This window comes from Panulirus ornatus, chromosome 45 (assembly GCF_036320965.1).
Source record: "Panulirus ornatus isolate Po-2019 chromosome 45, ASM3632096v1, whole genome shotgun sequence".
Classification (NCBI taxonomy): domain Eukaryota; kingdom Metazoa; phylum Arthropoda; class Malacostraca; order Decapoda; family Palinuridae; genus Panulirus; species Panulirus ornatus.
In genome coordinates, this window is record NC_092268.1 from 4,361,413 (window position 1) to 4,381,412 (window position 20,000).

The 20,000-nt window shown below is 41.6% G+C and overlaps 1 protein-coding gene across 11 annotated transcripts in view; it reads right to left on the reverse strand.

Annotated features, from left to right (window-relative positions):
- The window catches only part of kcc (solute carrier family 12 member kcc), a 332,913-nt gene that overhangs the window by 290,430 nt on the left and 22,483 nt on the right, over window positions 1-20,000 (reverse strand). For 7 of the 11 annotated variants that reach the window (XM_071688008.1, XM_071688004.1, XM_071687997.1 and 4 more), the window contains exon 2: window positions 6,755-6,796. The exons of the other annotated variants lie outside the window; for them this stretch is intronic. In XM_071688008.1, coding sequence (XP_071544109.1) covers window positions 6,755-6,796 — 42 coding nt within the window. The remainder of the gene's footprint in view (window positions 1-6,754; window positions 6,797-20,000) is intronic. 11 annotated transcript variants of the gene reach the window in all.

Sequence of the window (20,000 nt, forward strand, 5' to 3'; positions counted from 1 at the left end):
CACTGCATCGATGGTGGGGGTGTGGGGGGGTTATCACTGCATCGATGGTGGGGGGTGTGGGGGGTTATCACTGCATCGATGGTGGGGGTGTGGGGGGTTATCACTGCATCGATGGTGGGGGGTGTGGGGGGGTTATCACTGCATCGATGGTGGGGGGTGTGGGGGGGTTATCACTGCATCGATGGTGGGGGGTGTGGGGGGTTATCACTGCATCGATGGTGGGGGTGTGGGGGGTTATCACTGCATCGATGGTGGGGGGTGTGGGGGGGTTATCACTGCATCGATGGTGGGGGGTGTGGGGGGGTTATCACTGCATCGATGGTGGGGGGTGTGGGGGGGGTTATCACTGCATCGATGGTGGGGGGGTGTGGGGGGTTATCACTGCATCGATGGTGGGGGTGTGGGGGGGTTATCACTGCATCGATGGTGGGGGTGTGGGGGGTTATCACTGCATCGATGGTGGGGGTGTGGGGGGGTTATCACTGCATCGATGGTGGGGGTGTGGGGGGTTATCACTGCACCGATGGTGGGGGTGTGGGGGGGTTATCACTGCATCGATGGTGGGGGTGTGGGGGGTTATCACTGCATCGATGGTGGGGGTGTGGGGGGTTATCACTGCATCGATGGTGGGGGGTGTGGGGGGGTTATCACTGCATCGATGGTGGGGGGTGTGGGGGGGTTATCACTGCATCGATGGTGGGGGTGTGGGGGGGTTATCACTGCATCGATGGTGGGGGTGTGGGGGGGTTATCACTGCATCGATGGTGGGGGTGTGGGGGGGTTATCACTGCATCGATGGTGGGGGTGTGGGGGGGTTATCACTGCATCGATGGTGGGGGTGTGGGGGGGTTATCACTGCATCGACTGGTAGATAACACTATAGGTCGACTGGTAGATAACACTATAGGTCGACTGGTAGATAACACTATAGGTCGACTGGTAGATAACACTATAGGTCGACTGGTAGATAACACTATAGGTCGACTGGTAGATAACACTATAGGTCGACTGGTATATAACACTATAGGTCGACTGGTAGATAACACTATAGGTCGACTGGTAGATAACACTATAGGTCGACTGGTAGATAACACTATAGGTCGACTGGTATATAACACTATAGGTCGACTGGTATATAACACTATAGGTCGACTGGTAGATAAAACTATAGGTCGACTGGTATATAACACTATAGGTCGACTGGTAGATAACACTATAGGTCGACTGGTAGATAACACTATAGGTCGACTGGTAGATAACACTATAGGTCGACTGGTAGATAACACTATAGGTCGACTGGTAGATAACACTATAGGTCGACTGGTAGATAACACTATAGGTCGACTGGTAGATAACACTATAGGTCGACTGGTATATAACACTATAGGTCGACTGGTAGATAACACTATAGGTCGACTGTTATATAACACTATAGGTCGACTGGTATATAACACTATAGGTCGACTGGTAGATAACACTATAGGTCGACTGGTAGATAACACTATAGGTCGACTGGTAGATAACACTATAGGTCGACTGGTAGATAACACTATAGGTCGACTGGTAGATAACACTATAGGTCTACGGTCATCACACCGTTTTCTAACGAAACATTTACAATAGTTATGGTCCGTTTTTGTTTTCAAATCTGACAGAAAACGGCAGAGAGGGTTCCCTACTTGTCACTACGTTGTTTTGACATGTGTCTACCATTCTACTGGGGATGGTTAACTACCCACACTAACTATTCTCCCCTCTCCCCCTCACACAACAACCTCCCCCCCCCCCCAACATAATTCACCAACAGATTATAATAATCCATATAAATATCAATTTAGCCCTATATAAACACACACCAACCATCTAAATAATGTATATTGTATTAACCTACAATACCCATAATACAGCGACTACATCGTAATTTATGCATACAATAACTGTCGTGTTCCAGAATTACTTTAATCATTTAAATAAAAATAATTTGTAGTCTTCGTAAAATAATTCTTATGGACGGTGGTAATCATCGCCCTTCTGGCACGAGTTAATAATGACCATTATCGCGTAAAGAAACATTAATAGAGCCAAGTTTACCGACTCACGGGAAAATGACCTCTCTGTCATGAGGGAATAAGGTCGAATATTGTGTACAAGGACGTATGGCCTGCAGCTCTTGTGCTCGTGACGGGAGAAAAACGACCTTAATGGCGTTAGGAGTTAAGGGCCATTATTGCGTACGGAAAACACCTCTCTCTCTCTCATACCCTGCCAAGGGAAAAGGATCGCTCAGCCTTGGGCAATAAGGACCAAAATCGTGCACGACGGGGCCTTCGAGATGGATATATGAAATAATGAGGGGAAAAATGACCTTTCTGACGTTAGGATATAGAGGCGAATACTTCAAAAGGCCATTTTAACATGCAAAGCTTCTGACGCAGGACGAAAGAAAATGGTATGAGAGTTCCTTAATGTTGTAAACCAGTTTTCTCAAAAAAGTAAATAAATTTACACTCTTGATAAACCGAGTGTAAATAAATTTACACTCTTGATAAACCGAGTGTAAATAAATTTACACTCTTGATAAACCGAGTGTAAATAAATTTACACTCTTGATAAACCGAGTGTAAATACATTTACACTCGATAAACCACGAAGAAAACCTTCCAATCTCATCAAACTTCGTAAGAGTAAATAAACCCACTTACACTCCTATTAAACCACTCTACACTCTCATTGAACCTGTAATAAACCATCTCCTACTCTCATTAAACCTGTGATAAACCAAGGGTCATTCCGTCCTCGTGTTCAAGGGTCGTACCGTCGTGTGTTCAAGGGTCGTACCGTCGTGTGTTCAAGGGTCGTACCGTCGTGTGTTCAAGGGTCGTACCGTCGTGTTCAAGGGTCGTACCGTCGTGTGTTCAAGGGTCGTACCGTCGTGTGCTCAAGGGTCGTACCGTCGTGTGCTCAAGGGTCGTACCGTCGTGTGTTCAAGGGTCGTACCGTCGTGCGTTCAAGGGTCGTACCGTCGTGTGCTCAAGGGTCGTACCGTCGCACCCTAACCACCAACTACCACAACACCACCACAAAAGCAATCAACCACCTGTCCGTTTTCATTTACAGTTCTCTACCCAGTTTTCACTACAATTTCTTTGACACACACACACACACACACACACACACACACACTCCAACATAAACAAAAACACCTACTGCTTAATTGAGTATAAACATACACAACCTTCTCATTCACTTAACCCTTCTCAGGTAATGCATTAACTTCATTTGTTACAGGTGTGAAAAATTTTACAATTTAACTGTCAAAATCTAACTGCCTATAAAAATCCAACATTTGTCCATAAATATCTAGCAATTACATATAAAAACCAAACAATTGTCTATAAATATTCAAAAATCACCTGTAAAAATCAAACCGTTCCCTATAAAAATCTAAAAATTACCTGTAAAATATCAAACCATTCCATATAAAAATCATAAAATTACCTGCAAAAATCAAAGAATTGTCTATACAAATATAAAAATTATTTGTAAAAAAAAAATCTATTACCCGTAAAAATCTAAAAAATTATCTGAAGAAATCAAAAATTACTTGTAAAAATCTAAAAATTATCCGTAACAATCTAAAAATCATCTGTAGAAATTAAAAACTTGTAAAAATCTTAAAATTACCCGTAAAAATCTAAAAATTACCTGTAGAAATTGAAGATTACCTGAGAAAATTTAAGAATTACCCGTAAAAATCTAAAAATTACCTGTAGAAATTAAAAATTACCTGTCAAAATTTAAAAATTACATGTAAAAACCTAAAAATTACCAGTACATCTACTCCTTCTACGCTTCCTTATCTGTTTTAAAATAAATCAGCATTTTCCTCAACAATTTAACAAGAAAACATCAATTTAACATTCCTCACGCAGCTAGTGTTAATTTACCAATCCTTCGGAATGTTTTTAACATCTGATCATCTGCTTAAAAAATGTGTAAAACTGAAAATAAAATTAATTAACTCGTCAATAACAAATCAAAATAAAAGTAATCAAAGAATATAATTGAATAAGTGACAAAATTAAAAAGTAATTAAAGAATATAAATAAATAATTGACAAAACAATAAAGTGACTTAAGAGTACAATTAAATAAGTGACAAAATAAAAAAGTAATTAAAGAATATAAATAAATAATTGACAAAACAATAAAGTGATTAAAGAATACAATTAAATAAGTGACAAAATAAAAAAGTAATTGAGGAATATACATAAATAAGTGACAAAATAAAAAAGTAATTAAAGAATATAATTGAATAAGTGACAAAATAAAAAAGTAATTAAAGAATATAATTAAATAAGTGACAAAATAAAAAAGTAATTAAAGAATATAAATAAGTGACAAAATAAAAAGTAATTAAAGAATATACTTAAATAAGTGACAAAATAAAAAAGTAATTAAAGAATATAATTAAATAAGTGACAAAATGAAAAAGTAATTACAGAATATAATCAAATAAGTAAACAAAATAATCAAAGAAATCGATATCTTCCACATAACATGTTAGAAACATCTTGTAAACAACAATAAGTGAATCACCACAACAATGATTGTTAAGTTTAACGTTAGGTACCTTTGAACTGGCCCTCCCCAGCAGAAGCAGGGTAAGGTGGACCCCTTTGGAGTAATTCACCTCCAGACCAATTTCCAACAGCCATGGTCTTCGCCCAGGTACTTTCTCAAAGGATGCTCTACTTCCAGCAGCAGGGAAACGGAGGCTCCTTTGATAAGACTGTACTGCCAGTGATACACAGCCTCGATCATGCAGAGTCCGGTAACACCCGTATATATATATATATATATATATATATATATATATATATATATATATATATATATATATATATATATATAATTACCCAATCAATATAATCTAATTAATTAGGTTCTGTAATTAGAGGCAGTAGTCCAAGACTAACAACTTGTGTTAACAAAAGCCAAAATTAGTACAACACACCGTTTTCTTTTTTCTTTTCTTTTTTTTATTAGTTTGTTAAGTCTCGTTATCGGTGTTAACAGACGTGCTGAAGGTGTTATCTATACAGCAGCAGGGTGTGCCTCGTTACGAGGCAATGGGCAGTTAAGTGCAATGTGGAATGTAGTTAGTGACACGCTATTGCAAGGTGTGTGTGTGTGTGTGTGTATGTGTGTGTGTGTGTGTGTGTGTGCGCCACATTCTTTAGGACACGCAATGCAAGAAAACGGGAAGTGGGTGGTGGCGTGGAAAACGCTTTGCCAGTGTACATACATTCGTGTGGTGCCAGGAGGTTCGAATGTGTAAGACGGGAAGGTAGGTATGATAGAGAGAGAGAGAGAGAGAGAGAGAGAGAGAGAGAGAGAGAGAGAGAGAGAGAGAGAGAGAGAGAGGTGGTAGAATGTGGAGTTATGGGTGAGGGCGCTCGAACATGCACCACAGGAGGGTGAGTGGCGTGCACGGGATGGAACAAATCGAAGCGATGTGGTATACGGGGGGCGGGCGGCCGTGCGACCGTCATGCTGTAAATAGACTGAACTAGGGCACATGTGTGTGTGTGTGTGTGTGTGTGTGTGTGTGTGTGTGTGTGTGTGTGGTGTGTGTGATGGTTTAATGCGGATTGGCTGAGTACAATGGGGGAGGGATGGATGGGAAGAGGGGGGGGGGGGAGTGGTAATTTCGGTGCAACATTAACGACAGTTAAACGCGGTTGTGAACCACAGAGCCAGGCCGTCCCTCGAGGCGCTACCTCGCTAAGTGAGAAACGAGGAACAAATGCAAGCATTTTGTTTGTTTTTTTTTTGTTCTTGTGTATTACATGGTACATGATGAAGACAATTAATTAAAAATATATGATGACCACAAAGCTCTGTCATTATATTAATAGACCTAAACACCCAATTTAGGTTTAAATGTAATCAAAGTATTTCACAAGTGCTGTACCGCATGCCATTCTCTATATAAAGTGGTATAGAAAACGAGTGGCGCACCCCCCCCAAAAAAAAACAATTCAAGCGATCCAAAAATAACTAAAAAGGAATATATTCCCGGAGTTACATTACATACAAAAAATAATCTGTGCATCACTCAAAAAGAAAATGAAATAATTGAACACTGATTTCGGTGGGGAATTATCACTCGTCGATCTATAATTGATCAATAATTATCGCTGGACCTGGGGGGTCCATTTCCACATGCATCGTGGCTAAATGAAAGAAGAGAGGAGTGTGAAAGAAGTGATAGAAATGCTCTAACGTGCGTGAAAGAACCTGTGGTGATGACACACGCGCGTCTTTTTTTTTTTTTTTTTTTGACCTCTTTACCACATACCGTTTTCGTTGTCGCGAAATGATAATATGCATACCTTTCGTGCACTGTGGGGGTGATAACGAAATTATAACGAATTTATTTTCGTGCATATTATTTTTAGGGGGACGGGGGAAGGGAGGAAGTATATATATATATATATATATATATATATATATATATATATATATATATATATATATATATATATATATATTACGAATATAACAAAGGCATAATTTTCGTGCATTCTGGGGGGGGAGGGGGAAGGGGGGATACGAATGCATCCCCAGACCAGCCAATGCACTTCAAACACACACACACACACAAACACAAACAAGCCAGTTTAGTTGTTAAAGAGACAGTTGTTGTTGTTGTTGTTGTTGTTGTTCTCACAACCCACAACCAGCCGTACCTGTTATAATAGTCCCAGGCAATACAGGAGACACGGCCCTGTCTGAAAATGCAAATAATTTATATAGTCAAAGTTGAGGAGGAATTTATGTAGACGTACAGGGTGTGTGTGTGTGTGTGTGTGTGTGTGTGTGTGTGTGTGTAAATGTAACTTATTTATCATCATTTATCACTGCCATGATGAATTACCCCTGGGCAAAGTAGGAATCGAACCCTTACCTACCATGTGACAAGCCGATTCGCTCACACAACTGGGTCCGTCCAATGGGTTGCTCACCGACTTGCCGCTCGGTGGGTAAGGGTTCGAATCCTACTCACCCCCACACACAAAAGCTACATCATCTACCGCAATTGTATAGTGCATCTTATAGATAACATCATATATATCATCCTTTTAGAAAAATACATCCATACATCTAAATAGACATGCAGTTTTTTTTAACCTACTGTATTGAAAATGGATGAATGTATGTGATGGTGTATTACCTAATACATCATGTATTGTTCTAGTTTTAGGAAAATACAGCATATCAAATGTATCTTACTACTGTATTTTCCCGAAGCATTTATCATAAATTTCTCAACACATTTTCAGGAAAACTGTATTATATGCATATGATACATCCAAAAGTAATACACTTATATACACACTAGTGTATAAATGCAACACAGAAATGCAACAATCCGTGCAACAAGTGATTTCCATATGGGCAAAGCAAACAGTCAGATGGAGACGGGAAGGTACAACACAGTGGAATGATGACTGCACAAGAGAGTTAATACTTCATAACCAGATCCTACAACATGACACAGTTATTAAAGTGATAAACATCAAGTAAAGTACGATTATATGTGAACATGAATTATATATATATATATATATATATATATATATATATATATATATATATATATATATATATATATATGCAGACTTTGATGGCACAGTGTCAACGTCTTGGAAGAGGTAAAAGAGAAAAATTTGCATGTGTCTGCTTTGGGAGGGGGAGGTGTGGAATAACAGGCCCCAGGGGGAGGGGGGTTGATGAAGTCAAGCCCCCCCTTCCCCCCCCCCCCCCCCCCACTCCTATAATGGACCATCCAGCCGGGAATGGACATACAGAGGACCGTGGGCTGCCACGTCATGCCATCATACACAATTTGGATTCCACACATAATGGTTTAAGTTCATAATTTGGACTCCACAGATACGAGTTGGTAAATCGCCAATATTCATATAGTTTCTTCATCAAGAAAAGGTTGTTGCATGAGTGATATATATATATATATAAATATATATGTGTGTGTGTGTGTGTGTTTACCAAATGGCGTCCTAGCTTCGTCTCTTCGATGTATATCAAATGACTGTTATATTTCTCTCTTGTGTCTCCCCTGATGATGTGATTATTACACGATAGTGCACTTGGCAACTTGTCCTGTTTCATTTTCCCCCGTGGACTCATAGGAATATATATATATATATATATATATATATATATATATATATATATATATATATGATAATTCATGAGGCAGAGTGAAACGAGACATTAGGCTAGACTTGGTGTAAGCAGCCATCGAAAACGGAGTGCGTGGGCCAGACAGACACACAGACATTGGTGGAAAATGGGTGTTGGAATGGTGTCAGGAGAGAGCAGTGCTGTCCCGAGATAGTGTGTTGGAAATTGGGGCCTTTATGTTGTAACGAGGAGTGTCGAAGGGCCTTGTTAAGTGGCTAGACTACAGCTGCATCTTGGGATAATTAACTATCGACCTGGGGAATTGAACGGGGCAATTAGATGCGGAGGGTAGTTACAAGGCGACACTTAAAATTCTGCTCGTCTGTGAACGAAGATTCACTGAATATCTATGATATACGGGGGTCGATATTCTGTCTACGTGAAATATTGTTAAATTATTAACATTTTGGCCAAATGAGAAGAAAAATAATGTGATAAATTATGTAACTGGGGAAATAAATCAATTTAATTATGTGTTTATTGAAAGATGAATTCAATTCTGGATTATGTTACATGGGACCAATTTGCTTGTCAATGAGAAAACGAGATGTCAGACATTGAATACACACATCTCCCCAAGTGTGTTTTCAGGTGCAGGTTTCCAACCCCCCCACCCCCGTGTCTGGGGGGGGGGGCCCGCCAGAGCAATGTTTACCTAAGCAACAACGCCTTCCGGGCGTGAAGGGGGGGAGGGGGGTGGAAGGGAAAGGAATGGGGGGGGGGGGGGGTTGTTTGTTGTTATTTCACTGCAACCACACCACCACTCGTTTTCTGAGAGTAATGCACCGAGCAGACCCGCCCGTTTTCTCTCCCCCTACCCCACTCCATCCACCTCCTCCACCCCGCCCAAAACACAATGTTTTCCCAGACCACACACACACACGCCCCCCCCACGCCTGAAGTCTTTCCTTCTCCCTCTTTGATCGGCCAAAACTCGGGCGCGGGCGGGCGGGCGGGGCGCCCCTCGCCCGCCCGCGCCCTTCCCCTTCACACATGTTTATTACGATGCAAGCAGAGGGTAGGGGAAGGGGGGTTGGGGAGAGGGGAGGGGGGGAACGGCAAGATAGAGGGCTGGGGAGGGAGGGAGAGAGAGAGAGAGAGAGAGAGAGAGAGAGAGAGAGAACAGAAACAGAGAGGAGACAGATAACACAGAGAGAGAGAGAGAGAGAGAGAGAGAGAGAGAGAGAGAGAGAGAGAGAGAGAGAGAGAACAGAAACAGAGAGGAGACAGATAACAGAGAGAGAGAGAGAGAGAGAGAGAGAGAGAGAGAGAGAGAGAGAGAGAGAGAGAGAGAATGAATCTTTTACCCCCCCACCCCACCTCCGTCCCCCTGCATAATCTACCCCCGCTAATATTCAACCCCCCCTCCTCCCTCCCCCCCCCACTCCTTTACTAACTATTTTCTAAACTCATTACCATGTAATTACCCCAGACTCATATATATATATATACATTCCCCCACCCCTTTCCCCCCCACAGCCCCACACCTTATATCACCCACACTACAGTTACTTTTTTTTTCATCCTAACCTCGTAAATTTATCTCCCCCCTCCCCCTGCCCCACTCCCCACTTCACTATAACTTCTCACCCCAGTGCAAAGTCTTTCCCGACACTATATCCTCCCCAGATTACATTATCCACCCCATAGCCTCCCCAGATTACATTATCCACCCCATAGCCTCCCCAGATTACATTATCCATCCACATATCCTCCCCAGATTACATTATCCACCCCATATCCTCCCCAGATTACATTATCCACCCCATATCCTCCCCAGATTACATTATCCACCCCATAGCCTCCCCAGATTACATTACCCACCCCATAGCCTCCCCAGATTACATTATCCACCCCATATCCTCCCCAGATTACATTATCCACCCCATAGCCTCCCCAGGTTACATTATCCACCCCCATATCCTCCCCAGATTACATTATCACTCCATATCCTCCCCAGATTACATTATCCACCCCATATCCTCCCCAGATTACATTATCCACCCCATATCCTCCCCAGACTACATTATCCACCACATATCCTCCCCAGACTACATTATCCACCACATATCCTCCCCAGATTACATTATCCACCCCATATCCTCCCCAGATTACATTACCCACCCCATAGCCTCCCTAGATTACATTCCCCACCCCAATAGTCTACCCCAGGTTACATCCTTCACGTTACCTCCCCCAGACTACATTACCCGCCCCAGTAACCTCCCCAGATTACTTTTCCCCCCACCTTCACATCCTCTCTAGATTACTTTCCCCACCTGATCCATAACTCCTCTCTCTCTCTCTCTCTCTCTCTCTCTCTCTCTATCTATCTATCTATCTATCTATCTATCTCTTTTCAAAGTGGAAGGCCAATTATGTTCCACTCGGACAAAAGACTAGTTTTAAAGTGCATCGTGCAAGGGTTAGACCAAGACGAATCTCTCTCTCTCTCTCTCTCTCTCTCTCTCTCTCTCTCTCTCTCTCTCTCTCTCTCTCAGGGAGAATGACTCTCTCCCTCCCTCCTCTCTCTCTCTCTCTCCCTCTCTCAATTATCTCTCAGGAAGAATGACTCTCTCTCTCTCTCTCTCTCTCTCTCTCTCTCTCTCTCTCTCTCTCTCTCTCAATTATCTCTCAGGGAGAATGACTCTCTCCCTCCCTCCTCTCTCTCTCTCAATTATCTCTCAGGGAGAATGACTCTCTCTCTCTCTCTCTCTCTCTCTCTCTCTCTCTCTCTCTCTCTCTCTCTCAGGGAGAATGACTCTCTCCCTCCCTCCTCTCTCTCTCTCTCCCTCTCTCAATTATCTCTCAGGGAGAATGACTCTCTCTCTCTCTCTCTCTCTCTCTCTCTCTCTCTCTCTCTCTCTCTCTCTCGCTCACGCTGCCTTGCCCGGCTCCACCAGACCAGCCTTGCTCACATCTCTCCAGCATTATAATGGAGGGGGGAGGTTCACGGACCTGTGGGCGTGCTCATAAGGCCTGGCTGACGGTGACTCTGGCATGAAAAATCTTCCTTTTTTACCATCTTTTATGCGTGTGTGTGTGTGTGTGTGTCTGTATGTCAGGCTAATGAGGGGGGGCAGGGGGAGAGAGAGAGAGAGAGAGAGAGAGAGAGAGAGAGAGAGAGAGAGAGAGAGAGAGACATCCTCCCTGAGGGATAAGAGAGAATCATTCTCTCTCTCTCTGAGAGAGAGAGAGAGAGAGAGAGAGAGAGAGAGAGAGAGAGATTCGTCTTGGTCTAACCCTTGCACGATGCACTTTAAAACTAGTCTTTTGTCCGAGTGGAACATAATTGGCCTTCCACTTTGAAAAGAGATAGATAGATAGATAGATAGATAGATAGATAGAGAGAGAGAGAGAGAGAGAGAGAGAGAGAGAGAGAGAGAATGCAGGGACAACCCCCCCCCCATAGAATATTATGGGGAGTGTGAGTGACTTAAAAGCTCACAAACACTTACGTCACAGCTAAGGCCAATTACCCCCCCCAAAAAAAATCTACCCCCAGCTAACCTAAGTGGGGGGGTAAGGGGGGGGTAACAAGCTTCAAAGCTAACACCCCACACACACCCCTCGCTGAGGAGGGTCATGAGGTGGGGGGGGGGGTGTAATCATTTCACAGATGGAGGCGATTACACCCACTGAGAAATACCCACTAGGAAGAAAATGGGGGGTAATTGCTTCACAGTCAGAAGCAACCACCCTCCATCACGAGGTGATTACAGGCGCTCATTGCTTCACACTGACCTCCTAACTACCATTCACGGTATACTGACTACATTAACTCTATAACCTCATAAATATAAACTGTAATACATATAAACTGTCAGAACTATATACTATACTCTGTAATATAGAAAATGTCATAAATGTATAAAAACACTTACTATACAAACACTGACCTAACAGTATAAACACTCCCAGGACTATATAAACACTATCATAACTATATATATATATATATATATATATATATATATATATATATATATATATATATATATATATACCCTAAAGCCTTTCTGATGTAACGAGACACGTGGGTTCCCCACTTCCCATGGCAGAATGATCCAGCACATTCCCAAGACGACGACCCAGAACACACAACCTCGCTCAATACACACTCTAATATGCACCATTTTCCTCTCGCCCGGGACACTTGGAATCGATCCGGGGACCCTCGCGTTCTGGTGGCGACATCAGTGACCACTCCACCACGACGTCTCGTTTTCTAAATGCCACTAATGATATGAAGTAAAGCTGGTTTACCAAATGGCGTCCTAGCTTCGTCTCTTCGATGTATATCAAGTGACTGTTATATTTCTCTCTTGTGTCTCCCCTGATGATGATGTGATTATGACACGAAAGTGCACTTGGCAACTTATCCTGTTTCATTTTCCTCGTGGACTCATGGGAATATATATATATATATATATATATATATATATATATATATATATATATATATATATATATATTAAAGGCACAAGTCCAAAGTCACCTTAGGCGATGCTGTGTCATCATCAGCTGACGAAATAAGAACACAGTCTCGGCAGAGAACTTCTTGCTTTAGAGGAATCCATCCTGTCCCCCTGCTACTGAACGTAGCGCAGCCTTGAAACCGCAGGTTCCACAAACATTTGTGAAAGGTGGCGTGAAGGTTATATAATAATAATAATAATAATAATAATAATAATAATAATAATAATAATAAAAATGATAATACTACTACTACTAATAATAATAATAATAATAATAATAATAATAGTAATAATAATAGTAATAATAATAATAATAATAATAATAATAATAATAATAATAATAATAATGATAAAATAACGATAATAATAATAACAATAACAATAGCAACAATAACAATAATAATAATGATAACAATAATAATAATAATAATAATAATAATAATAATAATAATTATACTAATTCAGGTACTTTATCATGGCTCTGGATATGTGAGAGCTGTATATCGTTAACTGATATATAACCCAAAAAAAAAATAATGAGAAAGATTTGAACTCTCACATATCGTCAAGTGAATCTTGAACGGGGACATGCTAAACCCAATAGTCTGGTGAAACAGTTCCAGCGAAGAATTCAATTATGGGAGCCCAATGTGAACTGCATTCATAAGACGAGTGGAGGTTCATTCGTTCATTCATCTATAAATGAAGGAAGGCTTAAGGAAGACGTGTGTGTGTTGGTTCATTCATTCTCAGTGAAAGACGCTATGATGAAGGAGTTATACATCAAGGAGCGGAAGAATTCGTACATAAGGTGTATTCCAAGGAAGGTTAAAGGAAGATTTTCATCTTTATGAGTAGATCAGACGAATTAAAGATCATAGAGCTATACGCTTCCCACACACACACACACACACACACAGACACACGTACGTGTATATATCATCTCCCCTTTATACAACACGCACTACCCCCCCCCCCCCGTTCTCCCAGACACACCCTCCCTTGCCCTTATGACCATCCATGAATACCTGCCCTTTACATCCCTTAGTTACCTATTTGCCCTTCACACCCCTTAGTTACCTATTTGCCCTTTACATCCCTTAGTTACCTATCTGCCCTTTACACCCCTTAGTTACCTATCTGCCCTTTACATCCCTTAGCTACCTGTTTGCCCTTTACACCTCTTCTCCCCATATATCTGTCCTTTACTTCCCCTTGCCCTTACCCACATGCCTTTTTCCATCCCCTTGCCCTTACCCACGTGCCTTCTTTCCATCCCCTTGCCCTTACCGACATGCCTTTTTCCATCCCATTGCCCTTACCCACATGCCTTTTTCCATCCCCTTGCCCTTACCCACACGCCTTTTTCCATCCCCTTGCCCTTACCCACACGGCCTTTTTCCATCCCCTTGCCCTTACCCACGACGCCTTTTTCCATCCCCTTGCCCCTTATGGTACCTCCTCTTTTTTTAAGCCCTTAGCGACCAGCCCTTTACGTATCCTGGGGGGGGTGTCCCCCCCCCCTTACACAAGACCCCATAGGCATCGGTGGAAACCCTCAACCACGGTGCTTCCAAGAACAGTTCGCCCGCCCGCCCCATCACCTGGACCCAGCCCTTCAAGAGAGAGAGAGAGAGAGAGAGAGAGAGAGAGAGAGAGAGAGAGAGAGAGAGAACTGGCTGTGGTGGGCGGCTGGGGTGCGGGTTGAATCCTTCCCTTTAAGCGTCGGCCCGCTCGGCAGTAATTATACTGGCCCGCTGCTCGCTTAGGTCCACACCTAGTGCGCCTAATCGTCTAAGATTTACCTCCATCCACATCCACTGAGACCCCTCTCTTAGGTTTATGTCACTTGATTCACACGTACTGGGCGCCCTCTTACGTTGAAGCCACTTGATTCACACCTACTGGGCGCCCTCTTGTGTTGACGTCACTTGATTCACGCCTACTGGGCGCCCTCTTGTGTTGACGCCACTTGATTCACACCTACTGGGCGCCCTCTTGTGTTGACGTCACTTGATTCACACCTACTGGGCGCCCTCTTTGTTGACGCCACTTGATTCACGCCTACTGGGAGCCTCTTGTGTTTATGTCGACTTGATTCACGCTTACTGGGCTCCTCATATGCTGACGTCACTTGATTCACAGATACTGGGTTCCTCTTAGTGTTTACGTCACTTTTCTCACACCGACTTGGCTCCTCTTACGATTACGTCACTATATTCACAGTAACTGGGCTCTTCTTATGTTTACGTTTTCAAATTCACAGTAACTGGGTTCCTAATGTTTACGTCGCCGTCGCTCACGGCCACTGGGCTCCTCTCACATGTTTACGTCTTGTTCATGCTGGTATTTCTGCCTTTAATTGATAACAAGGGAGCTGAACAGACGCGTCATTCTTCTACACCGGTTCAAATGAACTGATGAACCACATCAGCACGACGGTACGACCACGGTGAACACGACGATACGACCTTAGACAGCAGAACGACCCCCCACCCCCCCCCCCCCATTGAGAACGACGGCCCGACCCCTTAATTAATGGTCAGGTCCTTCTTACCCAAGGGTTGCCAACGCCCGTGTTGACAGATTTTACCAAGTACCCACAAGCCCCCTGGTTCCTGGGTCGATCTCTTGCCTTAAAAAAAAAAAAACCCACTTCACTTTCCCCCTTTTTTATTTTTCCTCTTCAGAAAATTAGGACGATTAGCCTAACTTGTGGGTCTAGAATTACCACTCAAGGACTTACAACCCCCTATCACAGCCTTCCTACTAACCACCCGTAAATTACCGGTTATTCAACCAACCTCATATCAATTTACATATTCCTTCTACTATACATTTCATGTAAATTATCATTAAGGGAAATGTTAAAGACTCCAAAGTATGAAATTAACGTCCCCTTCAACCATATCTTATCACTAAAACACGTAAATATGACACCTTTATGATATAATACCTATAAAATCTTTTCACAGGAATCAAGTAATGATTTTCTTTATATATATATATATATATATATATATATATATATATATATATATATATATATATATATATATATATATATACGACAGTCGAATACCACAAAAGGTCTTCGCCATCCAACACGATACCTCAGACCCTATTCAAGGACCACTACCTCGTACCATCCTCGTACCTCGAGGGTTTACCTCTCCATCGTAAGGATGGCCAGAAAAAGCTGGCAAACATCACAATCTTTCGGGTCCCTCTGGTCTTCTAATATCAAAGGGCCTTCAATATCGTAATAGCTTTCACCGTCGTTTCGGTATGAAAGCCTTCCAGCTATCAATGGGTTTTCCAGCCAGACATGGGGTTGTGGGTTTCCCAGCCAGACATGGGGTTGTGGGTTTCCCAGCCAGACATGGGGTTGTGGGTTTCTCAGCCAGACATGGGGTTGTGGGTTTCCCAGCCAGACATGGGGTTGTGGGTTTCCCAGCCAGACATGGGGTTGTGGGTTTCCCAGCCAGACATGGGGTTGTGGGTTTCCCAGCCAGACATGGGGTTGTGGGTTTCCCGGCCAGACATGGGGTTGTGGGTTTCCCGGCCAGACATGGGGTTGTGGGTTTCCCAGCCAGACATGGGGTTGTGGGTTTCCCGGCCAGACATGGGGTTGTGGGTTTCTCAGCCAGACATGGGGTTGTGGGTTTCCCGGCCAGACATGGGGTTGTGGGTTTCCCAGCCAGACATGGGGTTGTGGGTTTCCCGGCCAGACATGGGGTTGTGGGTTTCCCAGCCAGACATGGGGTTGTGGGTTTCCCGGCCAGACATGGGGTTGTGGGTTTCTCAGCCAGACATGGGGTTATCATATATATCTCTCTCTCTGGATCAAGCTGATAAATAAGTTTTTATCAACAATTCGATTCGTAATTCAACTTTTAAACCGCAAACCCTTTTACTAAAGCCAGATCTCAACTTTTCGGACTCTGCGAAAGATACAATTTATTGATAAAAATAGGTATATATATATATATATATATATATATATATATATATATATATATATATATATATATATATATATATTCCTATGAGTCCACGGGGAAAATGAAACACGAAAAGTTCCCAAGTGCACTTTCGTGTAATAATCACATCATCAGGGGAGACACAAGAGAGAAATATAACAGTCAGTTGATATACATCGAAGAGACGAAGCTCTGAATATATATATGTATATATATATATATATATATATAATATATATATATATATATATATATATATATATATATATATATATATATATATATATATATATTCAGGGGTTCGTGTTCAAGCACACATGTACCATTCGTAATCACACACAAGCGCACATGTATTCATTTTCGGAGCAGCACTTCAGGGAAAATATTCATGCATTTAATTATTACGGACATGGAAAATGAGGCACAGTTTGTATAGCTATTCATGGTTACAAAAAGCCCCTCTTAAAAACAGAATTATTAAACGACCTTTTTACATGAAGTTAACGACGTAAAAGTTACAGGACGTAACTAGTATAAATCTGGAGGTTAGAAGAAAAAAAATTATATCCATAAATGTTAAAAAGAAAAAAAATTTACTTTGAAGTTTTGAATAAAAAAAAATTCATAAGAGCTTTTCTTAAAAAAAAATAAATAAAAGACTTATTTCCAGACGTGGCGGTAATTAACATCTGTCCAGCAAAAAAAAGGAGAAAGACTCTCTCTCTCTCTCTCTCTCTCTCTCTCTCTCTCTCTCTCACACACACATTTCCACTCCTCTCTCTCTCTCTCGCACATTTCCGCCCCGCCGCACACACCTCTTCTATCAAGGCCAGGGATGGCCAAAATGCACTCGCAGTTGTCCACAACAATACGGGAAAAGAGCCTCAAAGGGGGAAGCCATCTTGCCTCACAAACTTTTAAAAGCCAGTTGAATTATCCTCAAAAAAAAAAGAAAAAAGGACTTCAGACATTCCTACATCTGTGGTGGACGTAGGATACAAAGGCTTCATGATAAATGACATTCCCCCGTGTGAACTACAACCTAACAACCTGATTAATTGTGAATCGGTACAAGCCTGTCGCTCCGACAGGGACGAAATGTACAAAGGAACTCGAACAACAACAGCAGACAAATGGGTCCTTTTGAACAACAACAAGACAAATATGAGTCCTTTTGAACAACAACAACAGACAAATATGGGTCCTTTTGAACAACAACAACAGACAAATATGGGTCCTTTTGAACAACAACAGACAAATATGGGTCCTTTTGAACAACAACAGACAAATATGGGTCCTTTTGAACAACAACAACAAGACAAATATGGGTCCTTTTGAACAACAACAACAGACAAATATGGGTCCTTTTGAACAACAACAACAAGACAAATATGGGTCCTTTTGAACAACAACAGCAGACAAATATGGGTCCTTTTGAACAACAACAAGACAAATATGGGTCCTTTTGAACAACAACAAGACAAATATGGGTCCTTTTGAACAACAACAGCAGACAAATATGGGTCCTTTTGAACAACAACAACAGACAAATATGGGTCCTTTTGAACAACAACAACAGACAAATATGGGTCCTTTTGAACAACAACAACAGACAAATATGGGTCCTTTTGAACAACAACAACAGACAAATATGGGTCCTTTTGAACAACAACAACAGACAAATATGGGTCCTTTTGAACAACAACAACAGACAAATATGGGTCCTTTTGAACAACAACAACAGACAAATATGGGTCCTTTTGAACAACAACAACAGACAAATATGGGTCCTTTTGAACAACAACAACAGGCAAATATGGGTCCTTTTGAACAACAACAACAGGCAAATATGGGTCCTTTTGAACAACAACAACAGACAAATATGGGTCCTTTTGAACAACAACAGACAAATATGGGTCCTTTTGAACAACAACAGACAAATATGGGTCCTTTTGAACAACAACAACAGACAAATATGGGTCCTTTTGAACAACAACAACAGACAAATATGGGTCCTTTTGAACAACAACAACAACAGACAAATATGGGTCCTTTTGAACAACAACAACAGACAAATATGGGTCCTTTTGAACAACAACAACAGACAAATATGGGTCCTTTTGAACAACAACAGACAAATATGGGTCCTTTTGAACAACAACAACAGACAAATATGGGTCCTTTTGAACAACAACAGACAAATATGGGTCCTTTTGAACAACAACAACAGACAAATATGGGTCCTTTTGAACAACAACAGACAAATATGGGTCCTTTTGAACAACAGACAAATATGGGTCCTTTTGAACAACAACAACAGACAAATATGGGTCCTTTTTCGAGGCTGTCTGTGATTGGACAAAGATACCAGGAGGGAACTCGAGAGATGTAGGATTGGCGGAGTCCGCAAAATGATAAGGCATCGAATCCTTCGCGGAATACATGGTAGGATTTCCTTAATATAGTGCAGGATTTCATGGAATACATGGTACGATTTCCTTAATATAGCGTAGGATTTCCTTAATATAGCGTAGGATTTCCTTAATATAGCGCAGGATCTCCTTAATATAGCGTAGGATTTCCTTAATATAGCGCAGGATCTCCTTAATATAGCGTAGGATTTCCTTAATATAGCGTAGGATCTCCTTAATATAGCGTAGGATTTCCTTAATATAGCGCAGGATCTCCTTAATATAGCGTAGGATTTCCTTAATATAGCGTAGGATCTCCTTAATATAGCGTAGGATTTCCTTAATATAGCGCAGGATTTCCTTAATATAGCGTAGGATTTCCTTAATATAGCGTAGGATCTCCTTAATATAGCGTAGGATTTCCTTAATATAGCGCAGGATCTCCTTAATATAGCGTAGGATTTCCTTAATATAGCGTAGGATCTCCTTAATATAGCGTAGGATCTCCTTAATATAGCGTAGGATTTCCTTAATATAGCGTAGGATTTCCTTATTATAGCGTAGGATTTCCTTAATTAGCGTAGGATCTTCCTTAATATAGCGTAGGATCTCCTTATTATAGCGTAGGATTTCCTTAATATAGCGCAGGATTCCTTAATATAGCGTGGATTTCCTTAATATAGCGTAGGATCTTCCTTAATATAGCGTTAGGATTTCTTATATAGCGTAGGATTTCCTTAATATAACGCAGGATTTCATGGAATACATCGTAGGATTTCCTTCATATAGCGCAGGATTTCTTAATATAGGTAGGATTTCCTTATATAGCGTAGGATTCCTTAATATAGCGTAGGA